Below are 16,096 nucleotides of genomic sequence, written 5' to 3' on the forward strand. Positions count from 1 at the left end.
AAAAGGTTTTATTTTTAAGTAATTTCTACACCCAACATGGGGCTTGAACTCACAATCCTCAGACTGAGGAAACATGTTCCACTGACTAGGCCAACCAGGCACCCCAAAATTATTTTAAAATTAGGGACTGGCTTTGAACACTTAGCTGAAGAACATAACGATCAAAAATAAGATATAAAATAGTCCACTGAAATTGGAAGAGCTAACCACAATGTTTCTTCTCAATTCATGTGAAATGTACTGCATCAGCCACTTGTCTTTGCACGGACACCAAGATATCAGTCACTGAAAATAATAATGATGATGGCAATAATAATACAGCAACAACAGCGATCATCTGCTGAACACCTACTGTGTGCCAGGTACTTACAGCCATGGTCTCATTTAAATGCTACCACAACCCTGTGAAGAAAGCATCTGTAGATGAGTAACATAGTGGAGTCAGAGAGATAAACATGTCCACATCACAAAGCGAGTAAAGTGACAGAATTTGAATTGCATGACTCACTCGTAAGTGCCGCTACATTTCCTCCTTGCCTCTCTTAGAGTCAGGCGCTTTCTTTTTTTTAATATCTATTTGAGAACATTCAGAAACATTTATTAGTGGTCCCCAGGGAACCAAGAACCACACGTCCTGATACTCTATCTTTGTTCAGTCCCCGAGAGTACGGGCTGGGCTGTGACATGCACTTGCAGGCATAAGTGCACAGTGGAACTAAAGCTGTGTCAGTTCCAGCTCTCAGCCTTTAGAAGGTCTGGCAACTGCTGCTTCTGCACTTTTGAGGGTCTTGAGCCACTCCTTTGTAAAGAGTGGAAAGAGGAGAGAAGCGGGAAGGGAGGGAGGAGAGAGGGAGACTAGCATCCAGCCCAGCCATGACAGCATTCCAACTGAGTCCCACTGCCACTAAGGCTCCTAACAGGTAAGTGAACGTTCTTTCTTGAACTTTCCAGTCTTAGCTACCATCTGACTGCAATTACACGAGTGTCGCCAGCAAAACTGGAAGAAGTGCCCAACCCAGTCCCAGTCAATCCCCAGAACAGTAAGCAAATAAGATTGTTTTTTAAGCCGTTACACTTAGGCATAGTTTATTATGTAACAACAAATAACCAAACTGTATGATAAAACAAATTTAATTCTTGATTATCTGCATTAATGAATCAAGACCATGAATAATCTAAAAAGAATGTCTGCAAAATTACACCCACATCATTCATAAAGGCACTTATTCAGCATTTATTGAAGTCTAATATGTGCCAGGAGCTGGGGTTATAAAGATGAATAAAGCATGGGCCTGACCTCAAAAAAACTGTCATTCTGGTAAAAGAGATAGTTGCATGCACACGTAACTATAATAAAATGTATTAAGTTCTTACGTAAGTGGGATGGCCACAAACTGCCATCTACACTCAAAAACAGCATTCTGCTGGGAAACACAGTAGGAGACATTTGAAGAAGCAGGGAATGTCTCCTTGAATAACAATGATATTCAGTGGTATTATTATTATGGCTAATATTTATGAAGTGCTTTATATGTCCCAGGCATTGTGCTAAGCATTTTAAATACATTGCTCATTTGAATTCCCACATTGGCCAAGCAAAGTAGGTACTATCTTTATCCTCACCATACAGATAAGAAAAGTGAGGATCAGAAAAGATAAGCTTCTCGGGGCGCCTGGGTGACTCAGTCTAAGTGTCCAACTCTGGCTCAGGTCATGACCTTGTGGTTCGTGGGTTCAAGCCCTGCATCAGGCTCTGTGCTGACAGCTCAGAGCCCAGAGCCTGCTTCGGATTCTGTCTCTCTTGGAAAGAAAAAAAAAAAAAAAAGAATAAATATTAAATATATATATATATATTAAAAAAAAAAGTTTCTCAAGGTCTCATGGCTAATAGGAGCAAATGCTAGCAAAGTAAAATAACTGCAAATATAAGTGACCCCTTGATAACCCTCAATAAAAGCCTGTCCTACATTTGGTTGACTTTTTAGATCATAAATTAGCCAGATTAACCAGATTTATAGCAATAAGTAGTTTTTCTCTATCAAAATTATATGTACACTACATTTACACCGAAAACAACATCTACACAGAGAAAACCTGGGCACCTCTGTGACGTTCACACACTCTGTAATTAACATCACTGATTTTAACATTGTTGATTCAGAAGGCATGCTTTATTTTATTTTTTTAATTTTATTTTAGAGAGTGAGAGAGCGAGCAGGGTAGCAGGAGAGAAAGGATCTTAAGTAGGCCCCATGCTTAGTGCAGGGCCTGACCTGGGGCTTGATCCCATGAACCATAACATTATGACCTAGGCCGAAATCAAGAGCCGGATGCTTAAACAACTAAGCCACCCAGGTGCCTTCAGAGTGCCATGTTTAAAAACAATTTGTTGGGGCACCTCAGTGGCTCAGTTGGTTAAGCATCCAACTTTGGCTCAGGTCATGATCTCGTGGTCCGTGAGTTCGAGCCCCGCATCAGGCTCTGTGCTGACAGCTCAGAGCCTGGAGCCTGCTTCGGATTCTGTTTCCCTCTCTCTCTCTCTCTACCCCTCCCCCACTCCCACTCTGTCTCTTTCTGCCTCTCAAAAATAAAGAAACGTAATAAAAAAAATTTTTTTTAATGTGTGAAAAGAATTGAGAAAATATGTTTGAAAGCCAATGTAAACACGTGGTCTTTTGCACACAAATATGTGTGCAGCTTTTTTCTTCCCCCTTGGCTGTTGGTTAGTTTTGCTTCTAGAGCGTCACTTCCAGTATTCTGGCATACCTGCGTCAATACAGCTTTAGCCTACCAACAAATGCTCCCTAAGTTGTTAAATGTTCCATATAAAACTAACCAAAAGGAAAAAAAAAATGAATATGAAGTTGTATATACAGGAGTCTCTCAGTTTTGCAAAATAATATGCCTAGAAGGATACACCAAAATGTTAACAGTGGTTGCCTGTAAGTAGTAGAATTATAGGTTATTTTAAAATTAGTTCATCTGTTCTTGGTTTTCCCCAGCTCTAGATTTAACCTTTTCTTAGGACACTATGATCACTACTACTGTAGTAACATCATTTTCAGTCAGAGTTTTGGACTGTTTTGAAAATGGGTAACAGAAGGGGAAGTGGGAGATAAAAGAAGCAATGATAGCTTTCTTTTCTTTGCTAAGCTACTAAAGACTTCCTGCCCTGCTTTTCTGAAATGACTTTTTCCTCCCCACTGAGTTCTAGATCTGTCCCAGTCTTTAGTATGCTATGCGTTTTCAAACCCTGTGGAAATAATGATCTATAGAGGACATGGCATTATGCATTAAGAATATCAAGACTGCTACTTGAATCAAAAAATTATCTGAACTGACAGCTCAGAGCCTGGAGCCTGCTTCAGGTTCTGTCTCCATCTCTCTCTGCCCCTCCCTGGCTTGTGCCCTGTCTCTCTCAAAAATAAATAAACTTTAAATTTTTTTTTTAAAAAATTAACAAACCTATGCTATCTCAATGTTTGTTTTGTTTTGTTTTGTTTTGTTTTGTTTTTTTAAAGTAGGCTCGGGGCACCTGGGTGGCGCAGTCGGTTAAGCGTCCGACTTCAGCCAGGTCACGATCTCGCGGTCCGTGAGTTCGAGTCCTGCGTCAGGCTCTGGGCTGATGGCCCGGAGCCTGGAGCCTGTTTCCGATTCTGTGTCTCCCTCTCTCTCTGCCCCTCCCCCGTTCATGCTCTGTCTCTCTCTGTCCCAAAAATAAATAAAAACGTTGAAAAAAAAAAAAAGAAAAAGAAAGTAGGCTCTACAACCAATGCAGGGCTCAAACTCAGAAACCCAAGATCAAGTTCACATGCCCTACCAGCTAAGCCAGCCAGGCTCCCCTCAAACAATGTTTTAACCTTGAGGATAAAGGACGCAATTTTTAACAACACACCTATGGATTTAAACTAGGGAAATCAGTAGAGGGCTCGGGGTGCCTGGTTGGCTCAGTTGGTTCAGTGTCTGAGTCTTGATTTCAGTTCAGGTCATGATCCCACAGTCTTGGAATGGAGCCCCGAGAGGGGAGTATGCCTCAATTTTTAATGTGCAGGCATATCATACCTGACAATCTTGTGCAAGTACAGGCTATGATTCAGTAGGTCTGGGCAGGGCCTGATTGCTATATTCTTCATAAGCTCTCAGGTCACGAACCACATCTGTGGTAGCGAGGATCAAAAGGACACCATTGTGGGGCGCCTGGGTGGCTCAGTTGGTTGAGTCTCTGACTTTGGCTCAGGCTGTTATCTCACATTTCGTGAGTTCGAGCCCTGCATCAGGCTTGCTGCTGTCAGCGTGGAGACTACTTGGGATCCTCCGTTCCCCCCTCACTGACCTCACCCACTCACGCTCTTTGTCTTTCTCAAAAATAAACAAACATTAAAAAAACAAAGGACACCACTGTCCAGAGCTATGCAGGGTCCTCACCAGAGTATCTTAATTAGGTAACAAGATCTGGCCCTCTATTCTCAAAGAACAGAGACTTGCTTTCATCAATGCCCCAAGAGACACTGAATCATACCAAAAGGCACATGAAGGGGATGCCTGGCTGGCTCAGTCAGTAGAACAGAGCGCAACTAACTCCTGATCTCAGGGTCTTGTGTTCAACACCGAGGTCATAGGTTACTTAAATAAACAAATCAATCTTAAAAAAAAAAAAAAAAAAAAAGGTATATGAAGGCCAACATGTTCACTTTCTAGCATGCATTATAACTGTACACAGGCTAGAAAATTGGTATTTCTCACTGTAGGCCCCTCCCGTACCTCAAACTAATCCATCCCCCTTTATCACATACAAAGATGGAGTTTCTGGACCTGCAAAGCTTAAGGACCAGGCCCCAGACAGTGGCAATGTCATCAAGGCAGTGTCACTCTGTGAGGCACATCTGACTGGCCAGATGACATCGCTACGTGACATCTTGATCAGCTATCTCTACTTACAACAAGCAGGAAAACCAACCCTGCAGAAATAAACAAGTGAGGAAAAACACAATGGAAGTGAAATCTGAAAATGAATACACAAGGATTTAGGTGTTTCCTATTTGTTTTGTTTTTAGGGGTAACAGTCCCAAGACCCACCAACAAAGGGAAGAGTAAATCCATGAGAGCACTAGTCTGTTTCCCTAGCCACAGTATTTCTAAGACCTAGAAGTATCTCTGAGCCACAGCAGGCACCTAATAAATATTTACTGATGAATGAACAAATGAGTATTTAAGGAGAGTGGGAGTTAATTGCTCTGGTATTTACATCTTAGTACCAAGGATTCCAGGGAACTATAGAGAATTATTCTTAATGATTTCAACATCAGTTAGGCCAGGCTGGCTGTAAACATCATCTGATTTCCTGAAGACAAGGAACATACCTCTCTAGTCTTTAACTTATTTAAACAGCAAGAGTTATAGAGTACCCGTGCATTCCTACACAGAACTTCCTTTTCTGTAAAGACAGAGGGTAGGGCCTAAACTAACCACAAGAGGAGAAACTGCTACATGCTGGCAGTTGTTTCTGACAGAATAACAAAATATTTTTACTCTTCTTCCTTCTAGATTTTCATAGACATGATTTCTTAACATGAGACAAACTTCGTTAAGACATTTTTTTTTTGTTATGTTTTAATTTATTTTTGAGAGAGAGAGAGAGAGAGCATGAGCAGGGGAGGGGCAGAGAGAACGAGGGTCAGAGGATACAACAGGACTCTCCACTGATAATAACAGCAAGGCTGACATGGGGCTCGAACTCACAAACTGTGAGATCATGACCTCAGCCGAAACTGTGAGATCATGACCTGAGCCGCAAGTCAGATGCTCAACCGACTGAGCCACCCAGGCACCCCTTCGTGAGAGATGTTTAAAGGGTAAGAAACAAAAGAAAAAATAAAAAGTGCTCAAAAGTGTGTTAAGCAAAGGGTTACCATACAGCCCAGCAATTCCTAAGTATATACTGAAAGAACTGACCATGTATCCACATAAAAACCTGTACATGAATGTTCACAGCAACAGTATTCATAATAGCCAAAAAGTGAAAGCAGTCCAAGTATCTATCAATTGATGAATGTATAACTAAAATGTGGTATATCCACGCAACAAATGTTATTCGGCCATAAAAAGGATTGAAGTATCGATAACGTGCTACCACAAGGATGAACCTTGAAAACACTGTGCTAAGTCAAAGAAGCCAGTCACAAGGGGCCACATACTGTATGATTCCATCCACACGAAATGTTCTGAAGAGGCAAATCCAAATAGAGAAAGTAGTTTACTGGCTGTCAGGGACAGAGGGAGTGATACCTCACAGGGAGGAGATTTCTTTTTGGGGTGATGAAAATGTTCTGGAATTAGTGGTGATGGTTGCACAACTTTGCAAATATACTAAAAAATGCTGAATTGTGCATTTTAAGGCATGAATTTTATGGTATGTAAATTATATATCAATAAAAAATCATACACCAAAAGGAAACAAAACCAACGAATAAAAAAATATACACAAAGGGGAGGATCTCTCCTCTGTGCTCATCCTTCCCCCATACAAAATCTTTGACTAAAAAGCCAAATATTATGTAGTTATTCTGAAAATGACTGGGACCCTAAAAATACCCTAGCCACTAAACAAAAGCAGCTGCTTATTTTGATAACATTTTTGTAACACAGACTCTCCTTAAAATGCAAGTTGACAGAGGGCTTATTCTACAAACCCAAACATACACAGTCCACTAGAATTAGCTTTGAGGGGAGACGCCTTGTAACTGGGCCTGGCACAAAACACATTCCAGTTCACAAGAGAGAAAACTACGCTATTAGTCTAGTCAGAAGGCAGCGTCATCAGGAACCTGTGATGGATGTTCTCTTGGTGTTTTCTGTCTCAAGTCTGACACAATGGGCCTCAAAAAACAAAACAAAAACCCATACTGAACTACACCAAATGGCAGGAAAGTATGTCCTGTATTTAAATGACTGGATATAAGAATTAAAAGAATATAGGCCTGGAAACTGAATTCTAACCCAATCAGAATGGGATCATACTAAATTTGTTAAGTGAATTCAATATTACACAAGAAATTAGTAAGTACTACTCCCAGGTGCTAAACTCATTCTTTTAGCGTCAACACTACTGTTTCTTAGTTGCAGATGAGTTAAACAAAAGTCCTGCTCATATATAAGATATCTTAACTGGCTTAAACATTAGTCAAATAATAAGAGAGACACTTTAATCTCTTTCAAAACAATGAACCTCTATTTCAAAATAGCAGAAGGAATAAGGCAGATGTTTTCTTTTTTTTTTTTTAATTTTTTTTTTTAATTTTTTTTTTCAACGTTTATTTATTTTTGGGACAGAGAGAGACAGAGCATGAACGGGGGAGGGGCAGAGAGAGAGGGAGACACAGAATCGGAAGCAGGCTCCAGGCTCCGAGCCATCAGCCCAGAGCCTGATGCGGGGCTCGAACTCACGGACCGCGAGATCGTGACCTGGCTGAAGTCGGAGGCCCAACCGACTGCACCACCCAGGCGCCCCTAATTTTTTTTTTTAACATTTATTTATTTTTGAGACAGAGAGAGACAGAGCATGAACGGGGGAGGGTCAGAGAGAGGGAGACACAGCATCTGAAACAGGCTCCAGGCTCTGAGCTGTCAGCACAGAGCCCGACGCGGGGCTCGAACTCATGGACCACGAGATGGTGACCTGAGCCGAAGTCGGCCGCTTAACCAACTGAGCCACCCAGGCGCCCCAAGGCAGATGTTTTCAAGTGGAAATCAAGATGAACGCATTGGAAGGCCATAAAAAGCATTCACCAGACTGGTGAAACCATATCTAAATTTTGCTCCCAGTTTTACTACTAGGCTACAAATAATGCCTGGCCTACAGGAGCTCTATAAGGCTTGTTTGGGGGTTTTTTTGTTGTTGTTTTTTAAAGTTTATTTGAGAGAGAGAGAGAGAGAGAGAACAAGAAGGGGAGGGGCAGAGAGAAGGAGAGACAGAACCCCAAACAGAATCCCACCACGGGGCTCGAACCCACAGGAACCCCTGAGATCATAGCCTGAGCCAAGATCAAGAGTTGGATGCTTAACCGACTGAGCCACCCAGGAGCCCCTACAAGGTTTTAAAAATATATAAAACCTAGAGTATGCTGAATATCCTTAATGAGGAAAATATCCAAAGGCACTGTTATCATAGCACTTTTTACCAGTTGTACATTTTCAGATTCTGTGCAGCATGGGAGTTACTAGGATAACAATATAGATTAATATCAAGTGTGATGTAGAAAAATCCCATTCACCCAAATGATTCCACTCAGATGGAACCCATTCACTCACACAGCATTTACTAAGGACCTGCGTGACTAGTAGCTTGAGGATTATCCGTCCTAGTAACACATTGGCAGTGGGTTGTATCTTCTACGTTCCAGGGTGTTCCTTTATCTTTGATAACCACGTCCCCATTGAACAGATAAAACTGTCACTTGAAAGTATATTTAGCTTCGCCTTTCAGCACTCCTTTCTTTAAATCTGTTTTTCCATTTCCCTACACTTTTGTATTCTTTCCTTCAAGTATTCTGATCTCCTTTTGCCCTTCCAACATAGCTCCGCCTTAAATTCTAAACCATATAGAATAGCGTTCTGCTAAAGACTTTTTTTTTTTAATGCATCCAAGGTTATATGAGATATTAAGTACTACTAATCCCATTCATTTGGTGTTAACTCAATTGCTTCTCAATCACCCTCTGTCTCTGTGTCTTCAATCCTCCCCTTCCAATATCCTCCCCAGGCTCTCTAAGATCAGTCTCCATCCCCATGGCAGGTTTTCCCAAAGAATCCCCACCTCCCCCAGCGCTCCACGGTCCTCTCTGCCCTCTCCTCTGTGACGCCCTCGGGTTTTGCTCTGCTCTCTCTCTCTCTCTCTCTCCCCAACCTCGGACCCCACCCCTATCCCCATCACCGCCCCCACAGGGTTTAGGGAACGCTCCTCACGCTCTCCCGCGATCCCCTAAAGTTGTCTCTTCCCCTTAAGACTCCCCACTACCGCACCCCCCCCCCGCCAGCACCCACCTCCCTCGTTCCCAGACCCTGCTGGGCCTCCCGCACCTTCAGAGCCCCCTCCTTTCTCCCTTCAGAGTTTTCGGACACTCGCGCCCCTCCGTCCCTCCTGGCCTCCACCCACCCGCCGGGCACCCCGAGCCCTCCCCGGGGCCCTCGGCGCCCCTACGGGCGCGGCCCTCCGACCTGCCTCTGCGCCTCCCGCAGCCCCTGCAGCCTCTGGCCCAGCTCCCGCCGGTAGCTCTGCGCCGCCTCCACGTTCTCGCGGGCCTCCTGCAGCAGCTGCTCCGGCTCCAGCTCCATCGCCCCCTCGTCCGGCCGCGCGGCCGGCGGCTGCGGGCGCGGTTTCCCCACTGAACCGGGCGCCGGCGAGCGGCCCCGCGCGACCACGCGCAGGCGGAAGCGCCGCCCCGCCCCGCCCCACGGCCGCCTTGATTGACAGCCGCGCCGGCGCCCGGCGCGACCCGCCTCCGGGTCCCAGCGCCGCCCGCCTCCAGTCCCACCGCGCAATGACCGCGTGCACGCGCAGCCCCTGGCTGTGGTGCTTCCTCCAGACACGCGTGGGGTCAGGGAAGGATTAGTAAGGACACTTCGCGGGGTGCTTCCCACATCTTATCTCATTCTGGCCTCCCTGCCAGCCCCCCTTTGTGTCTCCATTTCACGGAGGAAGAGACGGGCTGAGAGGGAAATCAACTTTCTCGAGATTTCAGCCCAGATGGCTCTTAAATCGTCCTTGTCCTACCTCCTAAGCAAAGGAGCGTCCCTGCAGCGGCTTACTATGAACCAGGCACCACGCTCAGAGGGTCAGACGAGAGCCCCACCGTCCAGAAGCTCGCAGACTAATGAGGGAGCCAAGGCGATGAGCAGCGGCCAAGATGGGTGTAAGCAAGCCTTTTCAGTAAGGGGCAAGTAGTAAAAATTGGGAGCTTGGCGGGCCACCGTGTCTCTTGCAACATCGTGAGTAAATGGGCGTGATCGTGTGCACATTAAACCTTATGGATACAGATTTGAACCTCACATAATTTGCACGTGTCACAAAGTATTCTTTGCATCATTTCTCAGCTATTTAAAAATAAAAATCATTCTTCGCCAAGGGGCCCTACAAAAATAGGCGGTGGGTCAGATTTGGCCGTGGGCCGTAGTTTCCTGACCCCTGGCCATGGATGTTAGAGCTGAAAGTTGCCTCGGCCAGGAAAGAGAACAGACAGAACGGGTTTTGCTGAAGGTTACACAACGAGACTGTGATAAAGGCTAGATCGCAATTTTTCTGACCAGAATAAAGCTCTTTCTACCACCGTGTTTTGTGCTAGGTTAATGACACTTGGAACTAGAGAAATTTAGAAAAGGGGAGCCCTTCTGGAGAAAATGGGAAATTAGCTTTATCTTGAAGGTGAGGAAGTTGGGCACTTAGTAAATACTCAACAAGTATCTGTGGAATGAATCAAGGTATGAACTAAGCAAAAGGGGTGTGGAAAGGCATCCCAGGTAGGACAAAATTAAGTAAGGAAAGGTATATAGGTCTTGGAGACAGGAATGTAAGCGAATTGTTTAAGAAAAAAGAACAGACCACTTTGGAGAGGTAGGGCTGAATAATATATTGCGAGATGAGGTTGAGAGAAGAATAAAGGCCATGGAATTCCTGTTAAAAAGTTTAGACTGTAGGGGCGGTTGGGTGGTCGGTTAAGCGTCTTTGGTCATGATCTCAACGTTGGTGAGTTCCAGACCCACATCCCCTCTCAGCTATCAGTGAGGAGCCTGCTTTCCATCCTCTGTCCCCTTCTCTCTCCCCCTGCTCACTCTCTCTCTCTCTCTCAAAAATAAATAAACGATTAAAAAACATTTTGACTTTAATGAGTAGACATTAAAGATTTTTGCATTTACATTTGCAAAAAAAAAAAAATGTTTCAGGATGGTAAATGACAGACCTGGCATTTGGGTGTGTCTTAAGATAAAGAAGGGGGTGCCAATTGTAAATTCTCAGTAAATATTTGTTCAGTGAAATGAAAATACATAAGATAGATAGACGGAGTGGTAAATAAGAAAAGACCATAGGCACCAGTCCAGCTATGATGTGATAGAAGCTTGAATTAGGATGTTGGCCTTTATAGAGGTTTGAAAGTAAAGCAGAGGAAAAGATAGTCAAATGGTTCGAGGGAATAGGAGGGGGTAGGCACACAGGATTTACTAAATGTTCTTGAACACAGTGTGTTCTGTGTGCTCTCTAAAGCTAATTGAACAGAATTGGATCCTACCCCAGAAGGCTTACTGTGTGAAATTAAAAAAAAAAAAGAAAAAAGAAAGAAAGAAAGAAAATGTCTAAAGGCCAAGACTCTAATCTTGGTCTCATTCAACTTTTTTCCTTGATCTGTACCACCTGATGGGAGGCAGGAAATATGTATTTAATATAGCCACATTATACAAAAAAATAATACGAACTAAGGAAAATCTTGTGAAACCACTCCTCCCAGGCTTAAAATTTTTGGTTGTTTTGTTTTTAGCTTTAGAGCAAAGTAAATACTCTAGTCAATGACAGGAAGATTGATCTAGAGGTGGGAATGATAGAAGCCAGCAGGCCATAGTTTTTATCTCTTTCACATCACACTGGTCTAGAATTGACTTTTCAAGGTTATCCAGAGGTAAGCAGATTCAGGGTCACAGACTCCCCATGCTAATAAGACTTAGAAGAAACAAATAAAGCAACTTGTTAAGTTATTTATTTACATAAGGATATAATTGCTCTGAAGATTACAACAGCTGGAAAATCAAGTTATAACCAGAGAGTTATTTGGTAAACATGGATTCAGTCCAGAATACTTTGATTATCTGGTCAGCCAAGATTTCCTCTCTCCTCACTCCAGCCTTTTCTCAGAAAGCTTCTAACTGTATTGGGCATGTACTGACTTTTTTTTTTTTTTTTTTAACTCTGACTCCCCTTTCTACACACTTAAAACTATTAATTCATTGTTTAAAATCAACTGGCTACAACTAAGTAAACCTTAGTGTCTAGTTTTTTGTTTTTTAATGAATTTATTTATTTTAAGAAAGAGAGAGCATGCATGTTCGAGTGGAGGAGGGTCAGAGAGAGGAGGAGAGAGAGAATCCAAAGTATGCTCCACGCGGAGCCCGGCTCAGGGCACAAATGCACAAACCCACAAACTCTGAGATAATCACCTGAACTGAGATCAAGAGTTGGACACTTAACTGACAGAGCCACCCAGGTGCCCCAATACCTGTTTTTTTTAATAGGGACTCATACAAATAAACACTATTGTCCAATCAAAAATAATTCAGAGACAATTCTAATTTTGACTGTAACTCTTAGCATTTTAATTAATGCCATCTAGTTTTAATTTTGAGGACTCACATTTACAGAATCTCAGAAGTCAACAGAAAAGTTGCAAATACAGTTCAAAAAATATTTTTTCCTCAGTAAACCATTTGAGAATAAGTCGACAGATTCTTTCAGTACATTCTTCTATGAACCCACCCACAATGCACCCTCAAAAACAGGAACTTAACATTGATACCGTCTATTTTTCAGATCTCATTCAAGTTTAATCCATTGCCACAATGATGCCCCTTATAACAAGTGGATCCAATCCAGAATCATGGGTTGCATTGAATTGTCATAGGTCATGACAGTCTCCAATTCATATTAAGCCACAGAAATTAAAAAAAAAAAAATTTTTTTTTTGGTTTATTTATTTTTGAGAGACAGAGAGGGATAGAGGGCGAGCAGAGAGAGAGGGAGACACAGAATCTGACGCGGGTTCCAGGCTCTGAGCTGTCAGTACGGAGCCCAACCAACGTGGGGCTCAAACTCACGGAGCGCAACATCGTGATCTGAGCTGAAGTCAGACACTTAACCAACCGAGCCACCCAGGCGCCCCAAGTCACAGCCATTCTTAATATTCTCTTCTCCACTCCCGTTTTGTTTTAATTCCCCATTAGTGCTCTGGAGTTTCTTCCCCAATCTCTTGCAAATCTCCTACTCCCTACTCAATGCAAATCTCCTGATACCCAGCTCCCTCCTTCCTACCTACCTCTTCGGTCATTTCTCTCAATTCTGTGCCACAGAATCTTGGGAGCCAGGCTGAAAACAAGCTGCAGGTGAGAAAGTGAGGGCAAAATTCTCTTTGTTGATAGGCTGGGATGTAAGAGCCAAGGCTGGGAGTATATACATGTTAATACATTTTGGTTTTGTCAGTCTTTCCTGGGTTACCTCAATGGCCTCTTGATTTATTCAGAATGTTTCTAAATATCTTTAGTATCTGTTTACATGTTTTACAAAGATCAGTTAGTTACACATTCAGTCTCCCAAGTTTTCCTTTCTATGCCTTCTTGGATCTTGCATTCTTTATGATACTTTCAGTTACAAGTTACAGCAGACTCAAACTGCCTTTGACAATAAATGGGATCCATTCCCTAACGTGGTGTAACTCAAAAGGCTTTAGCGTTAGTCTGATTCAAAGGTCAAACTTCCCAACTCTTTTTCTGCCATTGGTAAGGTACCATTACCTTATTTTAATCTTACCCACCTTCTGGAAGGAGGGAAAGGACCCCTTTCTGTGCTATATCAGTAGTCCAAATTTGCTTATCTCCCAGAAGCACCCAGAAGATCTCTTGGAATGTAACAATCCTACGTTGGCCTACACTTGGTCACATGCCCACCTTTGAAATTTTTCTTTAACGTTTATTCATTTTTTTTTCAACTTTTTTTTTGGGGGGGGACAGAGAGAGACAGAGCATGAACGGGGGAGGGGCAGAGAGAGAGGGAGACACAGAATCGGAAACAGGCTCCAGGCTCTGAGCCATCAGCCCAGAGCCCGACGTGGGGCTCGAACTCACGGACCGCGAGATCGTGACCTGGCTGAAGTCGGACGCTCAACCGACTGCGCCACCCAGGCGCCCCTAACGTATATTCATTTTTGAGAGACAAAATGTGAGTGGGGGAGGGGCAGAGAGAGAGGGAGACACAGAACCCGATGCAGGGCTCGAACTCCTGAACCGTGAGATCATGACCAGAGCGGAAGTCAGACAGCCAACTGAGCCACCCAGGCGCCCCAACACATGCCCACCTTTGAAATGGTAACTGGCCAGGAGGTGGAATTATGCAGATTAGTTTCAAAGGATCCAGAACCAAGGATGGAATTGACCAAGTGGGACAAGTGTATACCTCAGAATAACAACAGTAATGGTTATCAAGGGAAGGAGATATAGTATTGGGGAGAAAAGGATATCTTTCACAGTCTTTCCATGTACTGACTACAATGTAACATTGCAAAAAAGCACAGAAGCTAAGAAGTTAAGAGACTTGGCTAAACACTTTGTAAATATCTCTGAACTAGTTTTTTTTTTTTAATAACTTTTTTTTTTTAAGTAAACTGTGCCCCCAAAGTGGGGCTCGAACTCACAACTCTGAGATCAAGAGTCACATGCTCTATAGGGGCACCTGGGTGACCCCCTCAGTTAAGCATTCAACTCTTGGTTTTGGCTCAGGGCATGATCTCCCGGTTTGTGGGCTTGAGCCCACACTTGTGATGAGCACTGGGTGTTGTATGTAAGTGACGAATCACTGAATTCTACTCCTGAAACCAATATTGCACTGTATGTTAACTGACTAGAAGTTAAATAAAAATTTAAAATAAAAACTATATTGGAGGGTAGTGGTACATGAGAATTAAATCTTTAACCAGAAAAAAAGGACATTAATGAATACTGTTTAAAATTGTTAAATCAAGGGGCGCCTGGGTGGCTCAGTCGCTTGGACGTCCGACTTTAGCTCAGGTCACTATCTCACCATTCGTGAGTTCAAGCCCCATGTCAGGCTCTGTGCTGCCAGCTCAGAGCCTGGAGCCTGCTTGGGATTCTGTGTCTCCCTCTCTCTCTGCCCCTCCCCTGCTTGCGCTCTGTCTCTCTCTCTCTCTCTCTCTCAAAAATAAATAAACATCAAAAAAAATTAACAAAAAAATAAAAATAAATGAAATAAAATAAAATAAAATAGTTAAATCAAGAAATATCTGTATAAGCATATTACAGTATTTAAAAATAAGGAGATATCTAGGGGCACCTGGGTGGCTCAGTTGGTTGAGCGACTGACTTTACCTCAGGTCATGATCTCGCAGTTGGTGAGTTCAAGCCCCACATCTGGTTCACAGCTGTCAGCCTGTTAGCACAAAGCCCACTTCGGATCCTCTGTCCCTCTCTCTCTCTCCCCCTCTCTCTCTCTCTCTGTCCCGTCTCTGCTTATGTTCTCTCTTCCAAAAAATAAATAAAACATTAAAAAATATTTAAAAAATAAAAGAGATATTTATAGTGCTGGAAGCCTTTTGAAAGTGGCTGCCCTTGGGAAATTACACCAGGTTATGAAATGGGAATCAGCTCTTTCTTAGGCTGGCTCAGTCAGTAGATCATGTGACTCTTAACCTCAGGGTGGTGAGTTCAAGCCCCACATTAGTCATAGAGTCCACTTAAAAAGAAAAGGGGGAGGGGTGCCTGGGTGGCTCAGTTGGTTAAGCCTCCGACTTCAGCTCAGGTCATGATCTCAGGTTCATGGGTTCGATTCCTGTGTCAGGTTCTGTGCTGATAGCTCAGAGCCTGGAACCTGCTTTGGATTCCCTGTCTCCCTCTCCCTCTGCCCCTCCCCAGCTCAAGTTCTCAAGAATAAATAAACATCAAAAAAAAAAAAAAAAAAAAAAAAAAGAGGGGTAGCTCACTCAGTTAAATGTGCAGCTCTTGGTTTTGGCTAAGGTCATGATCTCAAGCTTTATGAGATTGAACCCCACATGGGGCTCTGTGCTGCTGACAGCACAGAGCTTGCTTGGGATTCTCTCTGCCCCTCCCCTGAGCATGCTCAAAGTAAATAAGTAAACTTTCGAAAAAGAAAAGAAAGAAAGAAATTAGCTCTTTTTTGATAGTAAGTTTTATAATGCTCTCTGACATTTCTTAACCAAGCACAGGCATTACTTTTGATAAATATAAGGGTTAATAATAATTCTTTTTTTTTTTAATTTTTTTAACGTTTATTTATTCTTGAGACAGAGAGAGACAGAGCATGAACGGGGGAGGG

At 43.1% G+C, this 16,096-nt stretch overlaps 1 protein-coding gene across 1 annotated transcript in view; it reads right to left on the reverse strand.

The window, feature by feature from the left end:
• CRLF3 (cytokine receptor like factor 3) overlaps nucleotides 1-9,420 on the reverse strand; it is a 43,473-nt gene extending 34,053 nt beyond the window's left edge. Inside the window, exon 1 of the mRNA XM_003996532.5 lies at nucleotides 9,214-9,420. Coding sequence (XP_003996581.1) covers nucleotides 9,214-9,330 — 117 coding nt within the window. The 5' untranslated portion in view covers nucleotides 9,331-9,420. The remainder of the gene's footprint in view (nucleotides 1-9,213) is intronic.
• Nucleotides 9,421-16,096: the final 6,676 nt, after the last annotated feature.

The sequence above is a fragment of the Felis catus genome, chromosome E1, assembly GCF_018350175.1.
Source record: "Felis catus isolate Fca126 chromosome E1, F.catus_Fca126_mat1.0, whole genome shotgun sequence".
In the NCBI taxonomy this organism is placed as follows: Eukaryota; Metazoa; Chordata; class Mammalia; order Carnivora; family Felidae; genus Felis; species Felis catus.